The sequence below is a fragment of the Hippoglossus stenolepis genome, chromosome 16, assembly GCF_022539355.2.
Source record: "Hippoglossus stenolepis isolate QCI-W04-F060 chromosome 16, HSTE1.2, whole genome shotgun sequence".
NCBI lineage: Eukaryota > Metazoa > Chordata > Actinopteri > Pleuronectiformes > Pleuronectidae > Hippoglossus > Hippoglossus stenolepis.
In genome coordinates this window covers 22,931,700-22,952,770 of record NC_061498.1, presented here as the reverse complement: position 1 = coordinate 22,952,770, position 21,071 = coordinate 22,931,700, and the positions used below count along the sequence as shown (strand labels likewise).

General features: G+C 40.1%; 2 protein-coding genes across 6 annotated transcripts in view; one reads left to right on the top strand and one right to left on the bottom strand.

Annotated features, from left to right (window-relative positions):
* Positions 1-21,071, bottom strand: part of LOC118123436 (methyltransferase-like protein 22) — a 640,601-nt gene that overhangs the window by 310,364 nt on the left and 309,166 nt on the right. The window lies entirely within an intron of this gene.
* The window catches only part of ap2a1 (adaptor related protein complex 2 subunit alpha 1), a 79,388-nt gene that overhangs the window by 22,361 nt on the left and 35,956 nt on the right, over positions 1-21,071 (top strand). For all 4 annotated transcript variants that reach the window (XM_035181423.2, XM_035181422.2, XM_047343797.1 and 1 more), the window contains exons 3-13: positions 2,786-2,979; positions 3,088-3,217; positions 3,774-3,875; positions 9,625-9,884; positions 10,793-10,961; positions 11,203-11,340; positions 11,576-11,758; positions 15,355-15,452; positions 15,533-15,764; positions 16,017-16,205; positions 16,344-16,498. In XM_035181423.2, the coding sequence (XP_035037314.1) occupies positions 2,786-2,979; positions 3,088-3,217; positions 3,774-3,875; positions 9,625-9,884; positions 10,793-10,961; positions 11,203-11,340; positions 11,576-11,758; positions 15,355-15,452; positions 15,533-15,764; positions 16,017-16,205; positions 16,344-16,498 (1,850 nt within the window). The remainder of the gene's footprint in view (positions 1-2,785; positions 2,980-3,087; positions 3,218-3,773; positions 3,876-9,624; positions 9,885-10,792; positions 10,962-11,202; positions 11,341-11,575; positions 11,759-15,354; positions 15,453-15,532; positions 15,765-16,016; positions 16,206-16,343; positions 16,499-21,071) is intronic.

The following is a 21,071-nucleotide window of genomic DNA, read 5'->3' as shown; positions in this document are numbered from 1 at the left end:
CAAACACAATAACCTCAGTCTTGTTTTTATTTAGTTTGACGAAATTTAAGTTCATCCATGATTTTATGTCATTTTGGCAGTCAAACAGGGCTGCAGTGAACTCTTAGTTTTAAGATTCAAGGGCAAGTTTATTTGATTATAATCCGCAAAGCAGTGGAAAGAGACATCATATTTCGCAAAATGGAATAGGATGGGGCCTAGAACCGATTTTTGAGTGACACAACATGTCAGTGGGGCCGCCCCAGAGGAATAGTCACCCAGGTAGACAGAGAAACTCCTATCTTTTAAGTACGTCAAAAACCACCTGAGTGCGGCACCTTTAACTCCTACAGAGTTTTTCAAACATGACAACAGGATTGAGTGATCAACGCTGTCAAAAGCAGCCATCAGGTCTAAGAGCACAAGGACGGCAGAGTCTCCTGAATCAACAGTTAAAATCAGATTGTTAAAAGTCTTAAAAGAGCTGTTTCAGTGCTATGACAAGGTTTAAAACCAGACTGGAACTTTTTATATACATTATTGTTGACGAGAAATGTTTGCAGCCGGGTGAGAGCTACTTTCTATAGGACTTTGGACAGGAAGAGCCGTTTAGAAATGGGCCAGAAGTTAGAAAGAACAGAGGGATAAAGCTTTTCTCTCTTTAACAAGGGCTGCAAAACAGCATGTTTAAAGGCATGTATTCTGTCATTGGCCAGCAGTGTCAAAGACTGTTGGCCTGAGCATGTGTAAGTTTAATTTGATGGTAGCTGTGTAGTGTTTTACAAATGTTTTGATAGGGACTTGTTTAACTGTCATTACTATTACTTCCTTGTTTTATAGCCTGTTACAATAAATTACACAGGAAGAAAAGACTTCCTATGGCGCTCTCTCGTGCTCCCTGGCGGTCTTAGTCTTCCGCTAAAGGTGCTACAGTATGACACTAATGTGGCATGCATGAGATGAGCGGCATTGTCCATTATACTGAGTAGTTTCCTCAGCATCCTCCTCTCTGTTACCTCCACCAGTGATTCAAGTTCCACTCCCAGGACAGAGCTAACTTTCCATGTACTTTTACTGTGATAATTACAGGGTTGCACCACCTGTTGTTCACGTAAATAGAGACTCCCCCTCCCTTCTTTTTGCCTCTGGCTGTGACTCCTGTCCATCTGAACTCACTGAAAGCCGACTAAACACACAATATAGTCCGGTATGTTTTAGTGAAGCCATGTCTCCGTGAAGCACAACAAAACACTCTCGCTCCTTGTGAGTGATGTTAAATCGTCCATCTTATTTGCAAGTGATCTTACGTTCCACATAAAAATAAAGGGAAGATACGTGCGGTATGCCATGTCGCTTTGTCGAACGCTCATCAGCTGAACTCTGGAGTAAACAATGGACCCCTGGATGCACCTCCGCACCTACGCCAGGACGGGGGTCCGAATAAAGTACACAAAGTCAGATTAAAAACAAAAATTACATGCAAACCCACATTGTAATGTTGGTAGATCACGTAAGTTGCAACTGTGGGTGTATGAGAAGTACTTTAAAGTGAAAACACAACATCAAGTGAATACCTCAGACAGCAGAAACCGAATGACGAGGAGGAAGAGGAACCATCATGGATGGACAAGCTCCTGCACGGCATGTACCACTGACAGATAGAGGCTATGGCTGATATCAAAGAATCCTACAAGTGGCTGGAAAAGGCCTGTCTGACAGACCACATAGTGGCACTAATCATGGCAGCACAAAGCAGGCCTTAAGCACAAGATCCATACAGGCCTACCACAACAGACAAGACCCAAGGTGCAGGCTGTGCAAAGTAGCACGGTGTAAGATGCAGGCTGGGACAGCGTACACTGAGAGACATAACCAGGTGGCTGGGATAGTGTACAGGAATAATTGTGCGAAGAATGGATTAGAGGTACGCAAGTCCCGATGGGACATACCACCTAAGGTGCTTGAGAACAACAGAGCTAAGATCCTGTGGGACTTCAGATTCCAGACTGACGAACAGCTGCTGGCTAACCAAATGGACTAAGTGATGGTGGCAATGACCAGAAGAGGGCAGTAGTGATAGATTTGGCAATCATAGTGTCCAGAAACATTAGGAAAAAAGATCATGAGAAAATCGAAGTACCAAGGGCTGAAAGAGCAACTAGAACAAATGTGGAGGGTAAAATGCAATGCATCGTATTAGGAGCATTAGGGGCCCAAACTGGCTACTGACTGTAGCAATATGGGGATGCAACATGTCGATGTCCGTGGGAGCGCGATCCGCGGTATATGCAAATATATAATATATATGGCTCATTCTACTGTAACAACACTAACATTTTTACAGTTACACAAATATGAGAATTATATCCCATTTTGGCAAAGAGATCCTGAGAAATTCTACACACTGCTCTTTTAATTGTACACAACTGTCAACTCAGCTGTGATGCATTCTCTGCTACACGTCAGCGCTATAAGTATTGTGAACTATGGAGTCATCATGGTGGTCAACTGGTGCACATTCGACAACATATGTGCTGTTACTTATATATTTGTCATAGGCCAATATTGGCCAATACATTTGGTGGGCCTTAAAAAAACCTTCATGAATGCAATATGTATCACAGACCTGTTGGATCAAGCTGAATTAGTTTAGCTATAGGGTACCTAATCAAATGTACACTATCATCATCAGGAAAATTTGATATGGCACACCAATGTGCACTGTATTTTGTTTTTGTTTTTGTTTGTGTTTGTGTTTGTATTTTAGGACCTCCTTAGTCTTCTTTCATCATTTTCATTATTTCAGGGCTACCTGTTCATCTCAGTGCTGGTAAACAGCAACAGTGAGCTGATCCGTCTGATTAACAACGCCATCAAGAATGACCTGTCCAGTCGCAACCCCACCTTTATGTGCCTGGCACTTCACTGTATCGCAAACGTTGGCAGCCGTGAGATGGCTGAAGCCTTTGCAAGTGAGATCCCTCGCATCCTGGTTGCTGGGTAAGTGTCACTTTTTCTTGTGTTTGATGAATACAATTATAGGTTTACATCAGGTCACTTACTGTCACTGTGCCTTAACTGCTGATATGTGACTGTGATGCACTGCAGTGACACAATGGACAGTGTGAAACAGTCCGCTGCCCTGTGTCTTCTGCGGCTTTACAAGACTTCCCCTGACTTGGTGCTGATGGGTGAGTGGACGTCGCGTGTGGTGCACCTGCTCAACGATCAACACATGGTGAGAGCACAGTTCAGACCTCTAGATACAGGACAGTTTTGTTTGTCAGCAGGCAATAACTACTGAACGATTTCCCACAAAACGTGGTGGAAGGATGACACACAAGATTAAATAGAACCGTTTCGATTTTGGGGCAGTGGTACATCCCTGAATATCCATGTGCGTATCCCACTAACAAACAAACAAAAGCTGATGAAAATATAACCTCGTTGGCGCAGGTAATTGTGTTAGATCAAAAAACGTTGTCAAGACAAATATACAAACCAAAGTCGACGTTTTTTAAGAACTGTTTGGCTGTCTTGTGTTGTGGAGGTCAAAGGGAGTTTAACAGTACATGTTTTTTTTTTATTAAACAGGGATATTAATAAAGTTATTAAATCAATATGGTTAAAACCAATGTAAGACATGACAGGGAGTAGTTTTTATGAAGTTGCATCAGTGTTGCCGGTGGAAATCTTGCCTTTGGCACCAAAATGCAGGACTGGTCACTACTGGGCCGTGATGAATCAGTGAGTTTATTCATCTTCTGCCGTGTGTCTGTGTCTCTGTGGTTTAGGGTGTGGTGACAGCCGCCATCTCTCTCATAACTTGTCTGAGCCAGAAGAATCCAGATGAGTTCAAGACTTGCGTTTCCCTGGCTGTTTCCCGACTCAGCAGGGTGAGTGTGTGAGAATACTTGCCTTTCTGTGATTTTGTGAACAAATTTTGCTGTGAAACCATCTTTGTGAGGACATTGTTAGAATTGTTTGGGGTTAGGTATTTTTTGTGAATGTTGGGGTGGGGAGGGTTTGAGATAATATAAAATATAACAGCCGTATGAGTGATATAATAGTTAAAGTCAAATCTTAGATTAGGTTAGTTTATTACGTCAAGGGCATTGGTGTTTTGCATGTGCCTGACCTTTCACTGATCTAGTGATGTGATGCCCTTTTAAATACGTAATTATGTCTCAGCTAGGCCTGCAACAACTAATCTATTAAATTGATTAACATTTATATATAAAAATGGTTAACATCTAATTTCATTATCGAGTTACAATTAGTGTCTGTTTAATGCACAACACACATTCCTGAGGTGGGGGTGGTAAACCAGCCAATGCTGTGCCTTGTGTATCTCATGTGACTATGGTGTCACCTCTCTGGAGTAAACATTTGAAAAATGGTGGAGGCAAACACTGCTAACGATACAGTGGAGACAAGTGTACGACCCAAGTCTTCAAAAGTGTGGGAAGACCGTAAGCTGCAAAATGTGCAAAGCTGATCTCACATGGCACAACATAACTTAGGTATTCCCCTGAAGAGAAAGCATGTTAGAGTCGTCTTCTCTCGGTTTACTGACTGGTCATACCACATGATGTTGTGCTGTTGTACCATGTAAAATCAGCTTTGCACAGGTTTTCTTTGAAAGCTTTAATGTGAAATGTCCCCACATCTATGACAACTGTTGTTTCCCTGGCTCGACGAGGAGAGAGAAAACTGCAGTGGTCGAGACACCTATAGACTAAATGAAGAGAACGAGTGCCGATAGTGAAAACAAAACAGTGAAAAAAAGATACAAAACATAATTTTTTTTTCTTGAACATAATTTCTTAAGATCAGATTGAAGGAAATTTCTTAAATTCAGTAGAAACATTCACTTGTGTCTGGAGGTCAAAGGTCTAGGCGGCTGTGGCTCAGGGGTTAGAATGGTCGTCCTTTAACTAGAAGGGTAGTGGTTCGATCCTAGTCTTCCCTAGTCTGCATGCCGAAGTGTCCAGGTTTTGTGTATTGACAGACATTAATTTAGCCAAGAGCAGCTTGTCTGCTGTGAGTGACACAGACAGACACCCTGTCACAGAGAGGTACATTCAGCAGGTCAAGCTGTTTTAACATTAGTTAACCAAATTTGATTATCCAGAATTAACTTTATTGATATCAACAACGTAATTTAGATTATAGTCGTACTTTCATAAACACTCACACTTTATCTTTGATTCTGTTTTGACTACTTGAAAGTCTAATTTTCAACATCTGTAATTACATTTTCACTGGTAAGATTCAAACTACTTTTGTTATTTGTGTGTGGGTTTTGTCATTATAGATATCTACAGCTCAGTTGAATTATTACTTTCATATATCTACAATTTAATTCTGACCAGTTCAATATTGAATGATCTTGAATTGAGGCATATTAAAGATATATTAATCTATTGAATGTAATTAAGTTGCAGATATCTGTAACGCATAGAAAGAGCATTGTAAAAGAAGACAAGGAAGTTGCTTCACGAATAAACAGCTTGAAAGAAAAAAATTTAACTTTTGTTTTTGTATCTGATTAAGAATTGATTAATTAAAAAAATTAAATGACAGATGAATCGATTGTCAAAATATTTTTATTTGCACCCCTAGTATCAGCAAAAACCACAGACCAAACTTTCAGGAAATCTTGATGAAATTACAAGCTAACACCAAATGTAATATTGGAATTCAGTGGGAGCTAGAAAAGAATCATTGAACGATATGAGAACCCTTTCTTTGCGACCTATTTTAAGGGAGAAATGGCCAGTCCCCCCCAAATGTTCATTCATGCATTAATGCACCATTTTCACAGCAGCTATTTTGAAATGGTAGATTAACACAGGTGTTTCTAATCACATTAATTAAGGCTCTATTAAGATAATAATTTAATAATTACACTTAATATAAAATCCGTTATAAAGGCCGTTAGCTATAAATTGTTTTAAGCTGATTTCACATGGAAGAGCAGCACAACATCACTGTGGTATGAACCTGAAGATAAAACATATTGGAGCTCTTCTTCTTCCCCGAGTTTACTGGTGGATCGTAAACAGCTGTAGGTTTATACCGCAGTTTTTTTTAAGACTTCAATGTTAAATGCTCACACAGTTGTCACTTCCCTGACTCGGAGAGAGAGAGAGAGAGAGAGGAGAGAGAGCTTTAAGCTGAGTGAAGAGAGCGAGTGCAGATAGTGAACAAAAAGCAGTGAAGTAAAAATACAAAATGTAATTATTTGATTGTTTCACAGCGGTTACATTCTAAAGCACAAAAATAACCAAAAAAGTATGTTTGTTTTTCTTAAACATAATATCTTTAAGATCAGCTTGAAGGAAATTTCTTCAAATTTGGTAGAAACATTCACTTGTGTCTGGAGGTCAAAGGTCTAGGTCACGGGCAACTGTGGCTCAGGAATTAGAGCAGTCGTCCTCTAACCAGAAGGTCAATCAATCAAATTTTATTTGTATAGCCCATATTCACAAATCACAATTTGTCTCATAGGGCTTTAACAAGGTGTGACATCCTCTGCCCTTAACCCTCAACAAGAGTAAGGAAAAACTACTAAAAAACCCTTTTAACAGGGTAAAAAGAAGGTAGAAACCTCAGAGAGAGCCACATGTGAGGGATCCCTCTCCCAGGACGGACAGAAGTGCAATAGATGTCAAGTGTAAGGGAGAACATCAGCAAGATCGATGATTGATGAAATCTCTCCACCAGTCCATCACTTTGAGGGTGAAGTAGAGTTGTCTGCATCTTGGGGGAGAGGGATCCCTCCCACAGATCCCAGTCCTCCCGAGTCTGCATGCCAAAGTGTACTTGGGCAAGATACTGAACTACAAATTGCCCCTTCTCATAGAGAGTGTTGCACATAGATGCACTGTATGAATATGTCTGTGAATAGGTGAATGTAAAACTGTACTGTAAAACACTTTGAGTGGTCATCAGGACTAGAAAAGCGCTATATAATAATTAATTAGACTCATAGATGACATGATTTGAATTTGGTGGCCAAAGTTCAAGGTCACATGGCCTCAAAAAACATGTCTTTGACCTCTTGAATGTGATATCTCAAGATTGGTTGAGGGAATTTCTCTAGTTTTGATGATTTGTCACTTGGACTCAAAGATGAACTGACTTGATTTCAGTGGTCAAAGGTCACGGTGATCAGGAAAGAAAAAAGTAGAAATATGTAGAAAGAAACTGCACTGGTTGCAGGGTTTTTCCTGGCCGAAGATTATGCAGGGGTGGTACTGTCAGTAAGAAAATGTCAATTATGTCACTTAAAAATGTATTTAATGAACAAACAAGTACAGTCATTTCACAGTGTATTCATTAAAACACAACAAACTAAATTATCAACATATAACAGTTTTTCTTATAAAGTGGAAATCATTTACAGTGATCATGTTTGTCTGGGCCAAATTAAACAAGGTAATCGGTTGATTTCTATAACTGAATTGTGTGGCTGTGTGTGTCTAGTCCCAGAACTTGAGGGAAAGGTAATGGTGGATTTTAAGATAAGGGTGATTTCACATTGCGCACTCAAAAACACACACGCACTCACTTTCTCTGTCTGTCTCTCGCTAGCTCTCTCCCCCTGTCTTGCGCTGACTGGCAGACACACACAAAGAGACACACACACGCATACTCAACGACTCAGCTGATGTCTCTGACACGCTACAGTTTAAACAGTGATTTAAAAAACCCCACAATAATCAATATTTTTCTTAAATGAGTAAAACCTTTCTTCATAGCTGCGTGCATTAATTCATTCCTGACTCTGCTTGCTGTCTTTCGCTGACAAGCACGCACGCAGTCACACAAACAGTGTCATCAGACACATTTCTAATGTCAGACTGGATAAAAACAACAGAACTTGTCAACTTAGATAATGTATGAAGACCCGGAGGAGATGACAGAGAATGATAGAGACCAAGAGAGGAACAGTAAAGTACTGACATTGCCGGTAAAAACTGAAAAAAACACCTACAAAAAGACCCAAAATTAACACTCTAAGCTGATTACTTAAAGGGGACATTGTATGCCCATTTTACCACAAGTTGATATGGTTCCTTGGGGTCTTAATGAAATGTCTGTAACATACTTTGGTCAAAATACCAATAGGATCATTTAAAACAGCTCCTTTTTACCTTGTATAAAACAGCCCTCCACAGAGTGACCTGTTTTGAGTGCCTGTTCCTTTAAATGCTAATGAGCCAGCTCCCCTCTCCCCCCATGATTTTAAACGATATAAATTACATATTTTATATGATATAAATTATCAAATATGCATCCCATACTTTGTATTCCCCTTCTGTTGTCCTGGAGTTTTAATTTTCCCAATCACATAATTAAATGTCCCCCTCTGCCCATCCACTACAAGCACACAAGCAGACAGACAGAGAGAGAAAGAGAGGGGTGGGGGGGCTAGGAAGACCATCATTTACCCCCGAACCCCGACATTCAACGGGTACAACAACAAGCGGAGAAAGCAGAATCGCGGGCTGACCTTATATATACAGTCTATGGGGCTGACCAGCGGAGAAATGCTCGTCCCGTGTGAACAGCCAGGCGGCTGCATGCTGGAGAACGGCGCTGCGCTGCCTCGCAGCGGCGCTTCCGCGTCCAGTGTTAACCCGGCATAACTACTGTAACCCGGCGTACAGTAGCGCTGAACACTGCGGAAGGCTTCCACACTGCTGGCTGTGTGGCGCTGACACAAATTCCAGCTCACGCACGGGAGAGCGAGCGGTCGCGCCCGAGCAGCTGCTGCAGCCTCCCAGTCCCAACGATCCAGACAAATGCCACATGTGAGTGAATCGCGGGCTGACCAGCGGAGAAATGCTCGTCCCGTGTGAACAGCCAGGCGGCTGCGCGGCAGGAGCGCTGCGCTGCCTCGCAGCCTCGCTGCCTCCGGTGTAAACCCGTAATGAGTGTGGGGGACGGGGGGATGAGGTGGGGGGTGGGCCAAGACCATGTAGGGAGACTTCCAGTGCCTTGTTACGACACAAAACCCAGGAAGCTCAATCGAGTCGCTCAAGCATGACGTTTCTGACTTAGAGGAACCATAACAAAACGCGCGAGTGTTTTTTCCCCAGAGTTTTTGGGTTGGTAGACATGCCAGATACCCACATTAACCTGTAGAAGCACTAACAAAGTGGAATTTGCATGCTATGTCCCCTTTAATAAATATAAAGTATTTGAACAGCATTTGTATTTCAACGTGGCCGCCTCGCAATTGTTTATGCAGAAAAAACCCTGGGTTGATGGAGGCATACAACTGCAGTGCGGTATTTCTAGTTTTTATCTTAATGACCTCTCAAAGCACCTTTACGTTACAATTCAGAATCACTCATTACATAGATATTCTTGCAGTGTTTCTTTAACACACACATTCTTGGGATTAAACCACCAACCTGTAATAAATGGAGAACCCGGCCTATCTCCCGAGCCTTGAGCATTTTGGAACATTTCACTTTTAAGTTATATAACATTTGAAAGCTGATACCTTGCATGGTAATAGATAATGGTCATTTCTGGGCTTGCTGTATATAGTAAGCAGCAGTTTACTGAGAAAATTATAGTATATAACTATTATAGTACATATAAAGAAAGTTTCTGTTGGTTTTCTAGATTGTGTCTTCAGCCTCCACTGACCTGCAGGATTACACTTACTACTTTGTGCCAGCACCATGGCTCTCCTGCAAGTTGCTGCGACTGCTGCAGTGCTACCCTCCACCAGAAGATGGTGCTGTCAAGGGTCGTCTAGTAGAGTGCCTGGAGACTATCCTTAACAAGGCCCAGGAGCCACCCAAATCCAAAAAAGTCCAGCACTCCAATGCCAAGAATGCAATCTTGTTTGAAGCTATCTCACTTATCATCCACTATGACAGGTGAGCATTCTGATCAACAACATGACTCTGCACTTCAACAAAATATACACAGTAAAGTGGCTTACACATAGTCATAGTATTTCAGCCATTAAATCAGCAGTGTAATATCTGGAGCTTGAAATTAATTAAGGTATGATTACTGCTATTTTTATCACTATTGTTACTATTATATTTAAAAACCCTAAATGTTCTGATTGGCTACATGGAGGACTGATGTAAGAAATTTCCAATTTAAGAGGAAAATAGACACGGTTATTTTAAAGGTCCAGTGTGTAAAATTTTGATGAAAGGGATCTATTGTCAGAAATTGAATATAAAATAATTCTTGTGATGTTTTTCACTTGTGTCTAATCATCTAAATTGTACGAAATGTTGTTTTCTTTAGCCTAGAATGGACCCTTTGTATTTCAATACTTTATATTTACATCAGGAGCGGGTCCTTTCTACGGAGGCTGCCATGTTTTTTACAGTAGCCCAGACTGGAAAAACTAAACACCTTTTAGAGTTTTTATGACAACTAAAGGCTACCACAGGTTCTCTTTCATGTTTCTAAAGGGAGGGTAAGGTGAGGGGTATTCAGCTGCAACAAGCAACTTTACCACTAGATGTCACTAAATTCTACACACTGAACCTTTAATGTAGATGGTATTGAGGTGGCTTTAACCCAAATGCATGTTCACACTTAGATTAATAAAGTTTATTGTAGGATATTGTTAAGTATGACCAACATGGACACCATATTAATTCATTTTCTAGTTATTTATACATCTGTCTTTAAATACTTTTTTTGTCTTGTTTAATGAGTCTTAGAGTCTTACTAAGTAATAAAGTGATCTACTGATGAGCTTTTTCCCAATCTGAGTTTGACCTGAACAGCTGTTAATTAAGTTTTGGTCTCTCTTTGACAGTGAACCAAATCTGTTGGTGCGAGCCTGTAACCAACTGGGCCAGTTCCTGCAGCACAGAGAGACCAACCTGCGCTACCTGGCTCTGGAGAGCATGTGTACTCTGGCCAGCTCTGAGTTTTCCCATGAAGCTGTCAAAACACACATCGAAACCGTCATCAATGCCCTCAAGGTGGTGCCTTGCACTAATAACTAAATACAGTCACTAAGCATGTCTGAGCAATATTTTGATAACAGACTTGTACTAATCTTACCAAGATCTATGAACCAGTCATCTTACTTATGTCGACTTCACAAAAACATACTCTATCTTTTAAATGTGGTATATTTGTCAGTCCACACTCCACACAATGTTATCCAATTGTCTGTAGGTCATTCTCGTCTTTTTCGTTTTGTGTTGTTTGTCTCTGTAGACTGAGAGGGATGTGAGCGTTCGACAGAGGGCAGCTGATCTGCTGTATGCCATGTGTGATCGCAGTAACGCCAAGCAGATTGTAGCCGAGATGCTCAGCTACCTTGAGACAGCAGACTACTCCATCAGAGAAGAGATGGTAGGTGTGAGAGATTTTGTACAAAATATGTATTTTTTTAGAGATATCTCTAAATGTCAGTGTCTTAATGTCAGGTGATTCATCAACATCAAATCATTCTTCAGAAAATGTATTTTTATTTACATACTCAAATGAACACGTGCACTCGATAGTGTCCAAAATTAATCATTGATTTATTTTTGACAATTTTCAAAAAATTCATATTATCTGATTAAGCTGTGCCTTACTCTTTCAGGTGCTGAAAGTGGCCATACTTGCAGAGAAGTATGCTGTGGATTACTCCTGGTATGTGGATACCATTCTCAATCTCATTCGCATTGCTGGTGACTACGTGAGTGAAGAGGTGTGGTATCGCGTCATTCAGATCGTCATCAACCGAGATGATGTGCAGGGCTACGCAGCCAAAACGGTCTTTGAGGTATTGCTTTATAAAATCTTAAAATGTAACAAAGATGATGTTAGAGCTGGATGTACACACTAGATAGGTAGCCTGGTTCCTGGCTCATCCTGTCCAGATGCAAAAGTGTCCTTGGGCAAGAGATGGAAGTGCTGTATGAATGTGTAGGTGTGATTGTGAGTGTGAGAGAGAATGGCTGACTAGGACTTAAACTGTTTTCAGACATGACCTCCAGAGGATATCTGCAGAATTCGGTTCGTCTTTGCCTTTCACACATACACAACGCAGCAGGAGATTTTCTGCTCAGACGAGTTTACGACAGCACAATCTCTGGAGCGTTCTGTCGAGGGGAGGTGTAGCAGACAGAGGCAGGATGTAACGTGTGAATTCCAGTGCGAGTATCATGTGTTTTGTTTAAAGCACGTCGGCCCTTATCACCAAAATCTGTCTTGACGTCTTCGTCAGTGTCTTCTACGTTTACGGCACCGTTTTAACAATAACAAAGAGATATTGTTCTCTTTTAGTTTTTTTTTGTGTTTGTCACGTGTTAGAAATATCATCAACAACACTGTGGTAAATGCTGTTGAAGATATCCTGCTGTTTTCTTAAATCAGCTACTCCGGACACTTTTTACCAGGGAACTGGCCAGAGAAAGTCAACAGAAAGTCTGGAGGCTCTCACTCCAACATTTACCTTCACACATTTTTGAGTGGACATCAACACGCTATATAAATACAGAGCATTTACCATTGCTTTTCAAAGTAATGTATATTTACTTGTAATGTTTCTGATAAATTTGCATTTAATTAGATATTTGATTAGATGTCAATGCAAACTATTTTCACTGAATGTGAGATGAGTGAATGTGTGAATGAGTTGGTAATTTGCAGTGACTTCAGGCAAATAGTATCTTTGCACAGACTGCTCAGAGATATACCTTAGTTTTATCAAATTACACATGTAATGCCTGATTTCCAGGCAGTCTTGTGGGCCATAGAAAAGTTCAAAAGGGCCCTATATGGCCTGTGGACCGCTAGTTGAACAGGCCTGTTGTACACTTTCGACCAATACCCAAGGGACATTTTTACACAGTGCTTGGTTTCTTCTTTCTTTGTTTATTGTCTGTTTTTAGTTTTTTCTATCTCTCTTTCTATGTTTTGTCTCATTTTGTGCAATTTGTTCCCTTCCCATTTGTATCTCTGTGCTTGTATATCCCTGTTCCATGTACTCCGCAGCTACATACTACCAAACACACACACACTTGCGCACATACACCAACACTAATGCATACTTTTGTATAATAAAATGTTATGTTATCACTGAATTTTGTGACATGGAATATCCATGGGATTGGTCCATGATTCCCTGGAGTCATCTACAAATATCTTGTTCATTCTATGTCCATAAAAGAAACCGAACTGGAACAAAAAATCTAACAATTAGAAAACATCAACGCAAGTAACCCAACAGAAAAACTCAGAATGACCTGAGGAAATAGAAATCTCAACCAACTATGAATAAACAAACACAATTCCTGATTCACAGACAAAGACAACAACTTTCCACCATAGCAATAAATCTTGCAAGTACCTGGCAAATTAAACGAAATTCAGAAAAGAACCCAAGTACAGAAAATATCAACTCCCTCCTCAACGGTATTGATAAACCACAGCTTAATGCAGACCAATCCAACATACCCGACTCTAGGGGTGTGCGATATATATCGTCTACGATAATATCGTAATTGTTGTTTTAACGATGTGCGAGCTCACGTTATCGAGTGTTATCAATAATGATGATCCATGCGCCACGCATTCACGCATTCACGCTCTGCATGTCAATATATTTGGCTGCTTTAGATGAATAAATGAAAGACATTCAGATCACTGATGCGTTTTTCCGTCAGTGAATCATTGTCGGAAGAAGATAATAAGAAGAGAATAGAGAGAAAACAAAATTTGAAAGAGCCGTGGGGCTCCGTCAAATCTCGCTCCGCCTCCTCCGACAAAATTCTACTGTGATCTCTCTCTCTCTCTCTCTCTCTCGAATGATAGAGACACAGAGGAGCAGTAAATTACTCTTTTAATTTCTCACACACACATACTCACAAACTAACAGTGTGATCGGGCACATGTATAAGGTGGCGGGGTGCGCGAATGATAGAGACACAGAGGAGCAGTAAATTACTGACAGAGCCCTGAAAGACTGTAAAAAAATGTGCTGTGTATGGCCCCCTGGATGTCTGATCCCGACTTGGAGGCGCTGCGGCTGGGCTGTGAGCCTTCTCCCGGATGTGGAGCCGTCCGTAGCCAGGGACTGTTTTTTTATTTATCGCAAGTCATATCATCATGACGATATTCAACAACGTTATCGCATGTTTTCCTAATATTGTGCAGCCCTAATTTTGTATTATTTTTATCCTTTTGGTTCTATTTTTTTTTAGGTAAAAATTAACACCAACTTTAATCTGAGAGATCCAGTAATTCACCAAGATGCAGCTCAGAAGCAAGCCAAAAATATATCACATTATTTATGAAATGAAAAGGGAGCTTCCCCAACAATAAACCTTGGATCAACAGGGACATTAAAGCCCTGCTGAACAGGAACAAGAAGTTTTTCATGGAGGGGTACAATGAGGAATAAGAATAATCTTTTTTTAATCGTAATTCAAGGTAAAAAATATAAATAATCATATGAAGTCATATCGCCCAGCACTAATCCAGAGTGAACTGAAGAGGGAGCTAAGGAGGGCTAAAGACTCGAATGAGAGGAGACTGCAACAGAACTATATGGAGATAATATAAGTAATATTCTCTATGGGGTGAAAACATAAAACAAGCCAGAGGCCATGTACTTTAAATATATAGCTGGCACTGAACATGTATACATATACTTTAAGTCAGTAAAGAAGTGTCAAAAGATGAGTGGAGCTCACTCTTTTCCCTTTTTTCAGTTTGTATCTTCACCTATGTTAGTTTAGTTCTTTTTTTACGTTTATATTAGACCAGTGTTTATATTAGACCGGTCTGGTGTCTTATTTTAGGTCAATAGACTATCTATTTTTTCCTGAGTCAACTCTTTTTCCTTCTCCCTAAAGAGAAAATAATATCACAGTTTCAAATAAACACAAGTGAAACACCACTATACCTTAGGTTATACACACAATGTTGACAATTGTGAACATAAAGTACAGCATAAAATGTCACTTCAGTTTAGTGCAAATCAGTTTGTTTCCAATTTAGTTCTGTATGAATTTCTCATTCAGTCCAGTTCAAACAAAGGAAAAGATATCGATACTCCTACCAATCTAGCAACCAAAGTTCAGTCCGGCGTGAAAGGGATGAAGAATCTTGCCGTTACATGCAGATTCCGTGGGTCTGGCTCGCCATCTTGTCTTGTCCTGCGTGTGTATCTCTCCCCACACACAGAGGTGTCTCCTTGAAAGTTTCACCAGATCAAAAAACTCAGTTTCACCTATTTATGAATTTTAATTGACTATCTATTTACACATTTGAATGCATATTTATATCTATTTAATTTCACATTTATTTATTTTATTACTCTTTTTTTAATGTGGGCTACATCAATGTGGGTTACATAATCATTGTCTCCTCCAGGCCTTGCAGGCCCCTGCTTGCCATGAGAACATGGTGAAAGTTGGAGGCTACATTTTGGGAGAGTTTGGTAACCTAATTGCTGGGGACCCACGTTCCAGGTATGTTGGGTTTTTGAATGGCAAGGCCCTAAGTTAATGCTTGAAATGACAAACAGTAACTTCTCTGTCCTGTCATCCAGCCCTTTGGTCCAGTTCAACCTTCTTCACTCAAAGTTCCATCTGTGCTCCGTGCCGACTCGAGCCCTGCTCCTCTCAGCCTACATCAAGTTTATCAACCTTTTCCCAGAGACCAAGGCCACGATTCAAGAAGTGCTCCGCTGTGACAGCCAGATCCGCAACTCGGATGTGGAGCTCCAGCAGCGTGCTGTCGAGTATCTGAAGCTTTCTTCCATTGCCAGCACTGATGTCCTGGTTAGTACTGATGACTGTGTTAGACTAAACTCAACTCAGCTCAGGCCCAGTAATGACTGAATGAAAAGCGTTTGCAGGAAGCACTGGTGTGCATAGTTATTAATACATTGTTTCCATTTCTGGTCAGAATCTAGAGCCTTGTAGTCTTTCTACTGAATATGTTGTCCATTTATGGTGATATTAATGTTTAGTCAGATGCTGAAAACTCTTTTTGCCCAAACCTACAGTATGGTTTTCCTTTCTGTTCCTCAGGCCACTGTCCTGGAGGAGATGCCTCCCTTCCCAGAAAGGGAGTCATCAATCCTGGCTAAGCTAAAGAAGAAGAAGGGACCTGGTGCTGTGTCAGTAACAGAGCTGGAAGACGGCAAAAGGGAGGGTGGGGAGTTGAATGGAGGGGGTGACCGGGGTCCAGAAACAACTGCCATGGCTGCCTCCAATGCTGTGAGTGTCTCTCTGTATGTTTTATTCACAAAAAAACATAATTGTTGGTTTTCTCTTGCTTTAGTACTGGCAGCTCAAGCAAAAATACACTTTTGTTTTTTTTTTGTGACCCTAGTGCAACTTTCCTTTATTTTTCAGTCAACCCCGTCACCATCTGCAGACCTCCTTGGGATTCGTTCTGCTGCTCCCATTAGTGCTGCTCCAGCCAGTGCTGGCAGCTTATTGGTAGATGTGTTCTCTGAGACAGGGCCTGCTGCACCTTCTGCTGCTGTGAATGACGACGGCTTCTTAAGGTAAAAAGTCATCCTTTGATGAGCAGATGTAGTATTCACTATAAGGCACAGTCCAGTATTAGTGGTTACAACAAAGCTCATTGATAATTCTGTAGCTCTCAGAGGAGAGAGAAAGATAAGAAAGGCCCAGAACTTGATTGGCTTCATTCTAACCAGTATTGTTCCGTTAAGCATGGACAGATCGTCCCCGAGACAGATCCTTGGGACTAACTCAGGACATAGTCTTCTTGAGTAGGTTAGTGAGTGACGTTACCAATTTACACCTGAGGTAACTGCAGTAACCTGGTTACTGAAAATGTGTAGGGTTTCTAATTATAGATATCTACAATTCAGTTGAATTATTACTATCTTTTATTCCAGTTTTAGATATCTAAAATGTAATTCTGACTAGTCATAATTCAAGTTTGTGATATCTGCAATTGAATTCAAACTTAATTCAAGGTATCTTGAACTGAGGTAAATTAAAGATATCTTTAATTTGAATAATGACTAGTCAGAATTGAATTGTAGATAAATGAAACTGGAATTGCTGTCGCAAATATGTAAAGTACATATACAAAGAGCATTGTATAAGGAAACAAGTGGCTTTTTGAATAAATTGTTGGAAAGGATAAAATGCAGCCTTTCTCTTTTTATCAGATTTAATAATCGATCAATTGAAATAATGATTGACAGATTATTGTCACATTATCAAAATAGTTTTTAGTTGCGGCCCTAAACTGTTGTATTCAAACACTGTCATACTAGTTACAATAAAAATACTAGCTACACTTAAGATAGTTTTCAGAGGTGGGGAAGTAACTCGTTGTTTTGGGTAGAGGATACTTTATGGTTTGTGTCAATAGGACTTTATCTTAACTTACATATGAGAACACATCCCACTGCATTATAATGATATGTCCTTTTATTCATTGCTGAGTTGTTTTTTTGTCTGCAGTTTTTGTCATTTGCAGATGTATCAGTTAGAGGGCAATTTAAAAACCTGTTTTCACAAGGTAGTGAAATCGATGATCCCCTTGAGAACACACTGTTCCAAGAGTGGCTAGACTAGACTGCATGCAACTGGTTTTGGACCTTAATGAGGAAGCACCCTGAATTGGTCATGTAGTTTAATTTCCAGTTGTAAACTGTTAATGTAAATAGTTGTGATGTTTGTGCTGTCAATCTACTAGGACTTACTAGTTGCCCATGTTTGTTGTTGTTCTGTTGGCTCTGTCTTTCTTTGACCTGTCAACCTGGAGACATTCATAGGCAAATACATTATGCTGATGTTACTTCTACTTACTAAATCTAACACTATGCCGATGGAGGGGTGGGTGAAGTATTTGAGGCCACAAAACACTTCTGGAGTTTAAGGGGTAAGCTTTATTGCAGCAGAATCCAATACAATTAAAGTCAATGGTGAGTCCTTCTTCAGACGTAATAAAACAACAGAAAAAACATAACGTCCATCCAAACCACTCGTGTGGTGTCATCCAAGTGTCCGCAAGACCCGACATTTGTATTCAACTCGAAACAAGGTCATTTACACCATGTTTTAAGCCTAAATGTCCACTGATATCTTCCTACGAGGTGTATTCACGGACCGTCGGACGTGCTAACATCCGCTAGCTTAGCCACTTCCGGTGGACTTTTTAGCTAAAAACATGGTGTAAATGACCTTGTTCGCATCGAATATGAATGTCGGGGCTGGATGACACCACACGAGCAGTACGAAGGCATGTTATGTTTTTTCTTTTTGATTTATTACATCTGAAGAGGCAACTTCAATTGTATTGGATTCTGCTCTAACAAAGTTCACACCTGAGACTCCAGAAGTGTTTTGTCCTTTAGATACAGTTATAGTCATATATATATATATATATATATATATATATATATATATATATATATATATATATATATATATATATATATATATATATTTACTATTATTATTATTTAATTTTTTACCATATTGGAATCGAAAATCTGATTTGATAAGAACTGGAATCAATAAGAAGAATTGGAATTGATCAAATTAAAAGTATACCCAACCCTAGACAGTGCAGGGTTCCCATGGCTCCTCAAAAAGTCAAAAAACAATCTTCAATTAAAATCCACTAGATTAGGGTCTTAAATGGACCATAAATTCGCTGCATTAGTATTACATTTGCGGGTGGTGCATTTAAGGCTACCATAAAAACGTCTTTAAAACTTCATTACTGAGACACTGCCTTTCTAATCGCAAAAGAGTGATGGGTGTTGATAGAGCACGACACAGCGCCACAGTTCCTAGTCTTGCAAATCAGAGATCAGCTATGGAGCTGCAATGAGCCCTGTAATGCCTGACCGTAATGTCTATCCATGTCAGTTGTAGTGTGTTTACCATTCAACAGCGTAGTTTCTTAACACAATCAAACGACTGCAAATTTAAGAAAGAAGCAGTGTGAAGCAGTTAGACACAGTAATGTATCATTTATATTCCTTTAGGCTATACTGCAGTTTTAGAGAAAACACCACTGTTACACGGGAGAAAAAGAGATCTGCCGAGCCTGATGCAGGCAGCGCACAGATGCTAAAGTTAGCTCACGAGTGCTGGCTAGCTTTAATGTTCGATTGGTAAATTGTCTATTTATATAGTGCTTTTCTAGTCTTGATGACCACTCTTAAAGCTGTACTGAAAGCACTTTTCAGTACAATTTTACATTCACCCATACACACACATTCATACAGTGTTTCAAAGTGTCGCCACAGAGGTACCAACTTTGAACCCAACTTTGAATCACTTGCCGCCTGGTGAAGCACCTTTATCCTCTTTTTTTCTTGTTGGGGTGTTTTTGTAAAGAAATTACAAGTTTAACTTGAAGACGCCATATCTTTGCCGGTCAGCTTGCAGCGGAAGTAACTCGGCAACGGCGGATGTACCTGAGAAAGCGTCGATGGTCGACCATATTAGTGAGTGGAGCTTGGAAAAACTGCAACAACCAATTAATGAGCAGACTCACATCCCGTAGTTCCCAAAACATTAAGGACCCCCATTTACTCTCATTTAGCTGGCATCCCACACCAGGAAGTAAACGTGTTTAGTCAGAAATGAACCAAATACAAGTAAATAGTAAAATATTATTATATAATAAAATTATATTAAAAAAAAGTTTATAGGCTTTTTTGTATCAGAATGTTGGAGGGTCTGCACACCAGCGCCCCATATTGACTAGCCGCCACTGCCCAAATCCATCCTGAACCTTCCTATATTTCCATTCACAATTTTTGTTCTGTTTCTTTTACCCAGTTTCAAGAAGTTACAGTCTCAGTGTTAAGCCATTTTCAGACTCCGTAGCCAATTCTCCGAATTTGACCTGGGCATAATTTATACATTAAATCCTGCCTGTGCCTGTTGCACCACCCCTCGCCTGAATCTTCTGGAGGATTTGTTGCTGTTATGAACGCGTCTGAGCAGAGAACCTCCCACTGCGTTGTGCATGTGTGAAAGGCAAACAAAGAAGGGATGTGCACAGACATTTTGGGGGGCAGAGGCTCAAGTGAGAAAAAGGGCACTTTTCATAATTATTTATAAAAAGTTAAATATAGAAGCACAATCTCTGACTTACTTACCAATTTATTGTAATACCCTCACTCTCACACAATTGTTAAATACTCAACAGTTCACACAGAGACAATGGAAGTGACTAGTGGAATGAATAGTTATTAGATGAGGTGCCTACAGTCTTGATGTGAGTCATTAACTGGGGAAATTCTGTTTTCATGTTTTAGTAAAAAATGTTTATCCTATTCACCTGCAGTGCCATGGCAAATGATAATAGGATCTTTTTTTTTCCAATTTAGAGATCCACACCCGCATGAACATTCCCCTCCACCTCTACTTGTAATAATATGGTAACATTACACTTCCCACCCAGGTCACAATGCCTTCAGTGGAGCTGCTTCGTGAGATTTCTGATCTATGATCACCGAATTTCCTCCAATAAAAGCAAAGCTATATAAGCAAATAAATACCCAGGACACTTTAATTCTTTAACCTTAATTAAAAAAAAGGGAAAATTTTCACTTTTTATTTTATCTTTACAGACACACACACATACTCTCACACACACACACACACACACACACACACACACACACACACACACACACACACACACACACACACACACACACACACACACCCACTGTTCGTCTATTCAGCCATCCTCTGGCCGTCTTTAGAACAGTCTCTCTGAGTCCGGCACCAGCATGCTACTGCTGATAAAGGGGAGAGAGTGATTAGCCAACACATAACAATCTCTCACTCCTGCAGCCAACGCTGACCACACCCCACTACCACACACGATTGCCGCCAGTTTACCAGTTAACAATAATTGAAAAATGCGAAATTAGACCAAAAATTCTGCTCTTTATCCCACTAAAATATGAACAAACATGTATATTAAAGAATCTTGCCGAGATATCTTGCAAATATCAGCTTGTATTAAAGTAAATTAAATAATCACTTTGACGGAATAATGCAACCATAAGTCGGGAGGCAACCACAGCACACCAACCCAACTTTTTCTATCACGCATCAATTACA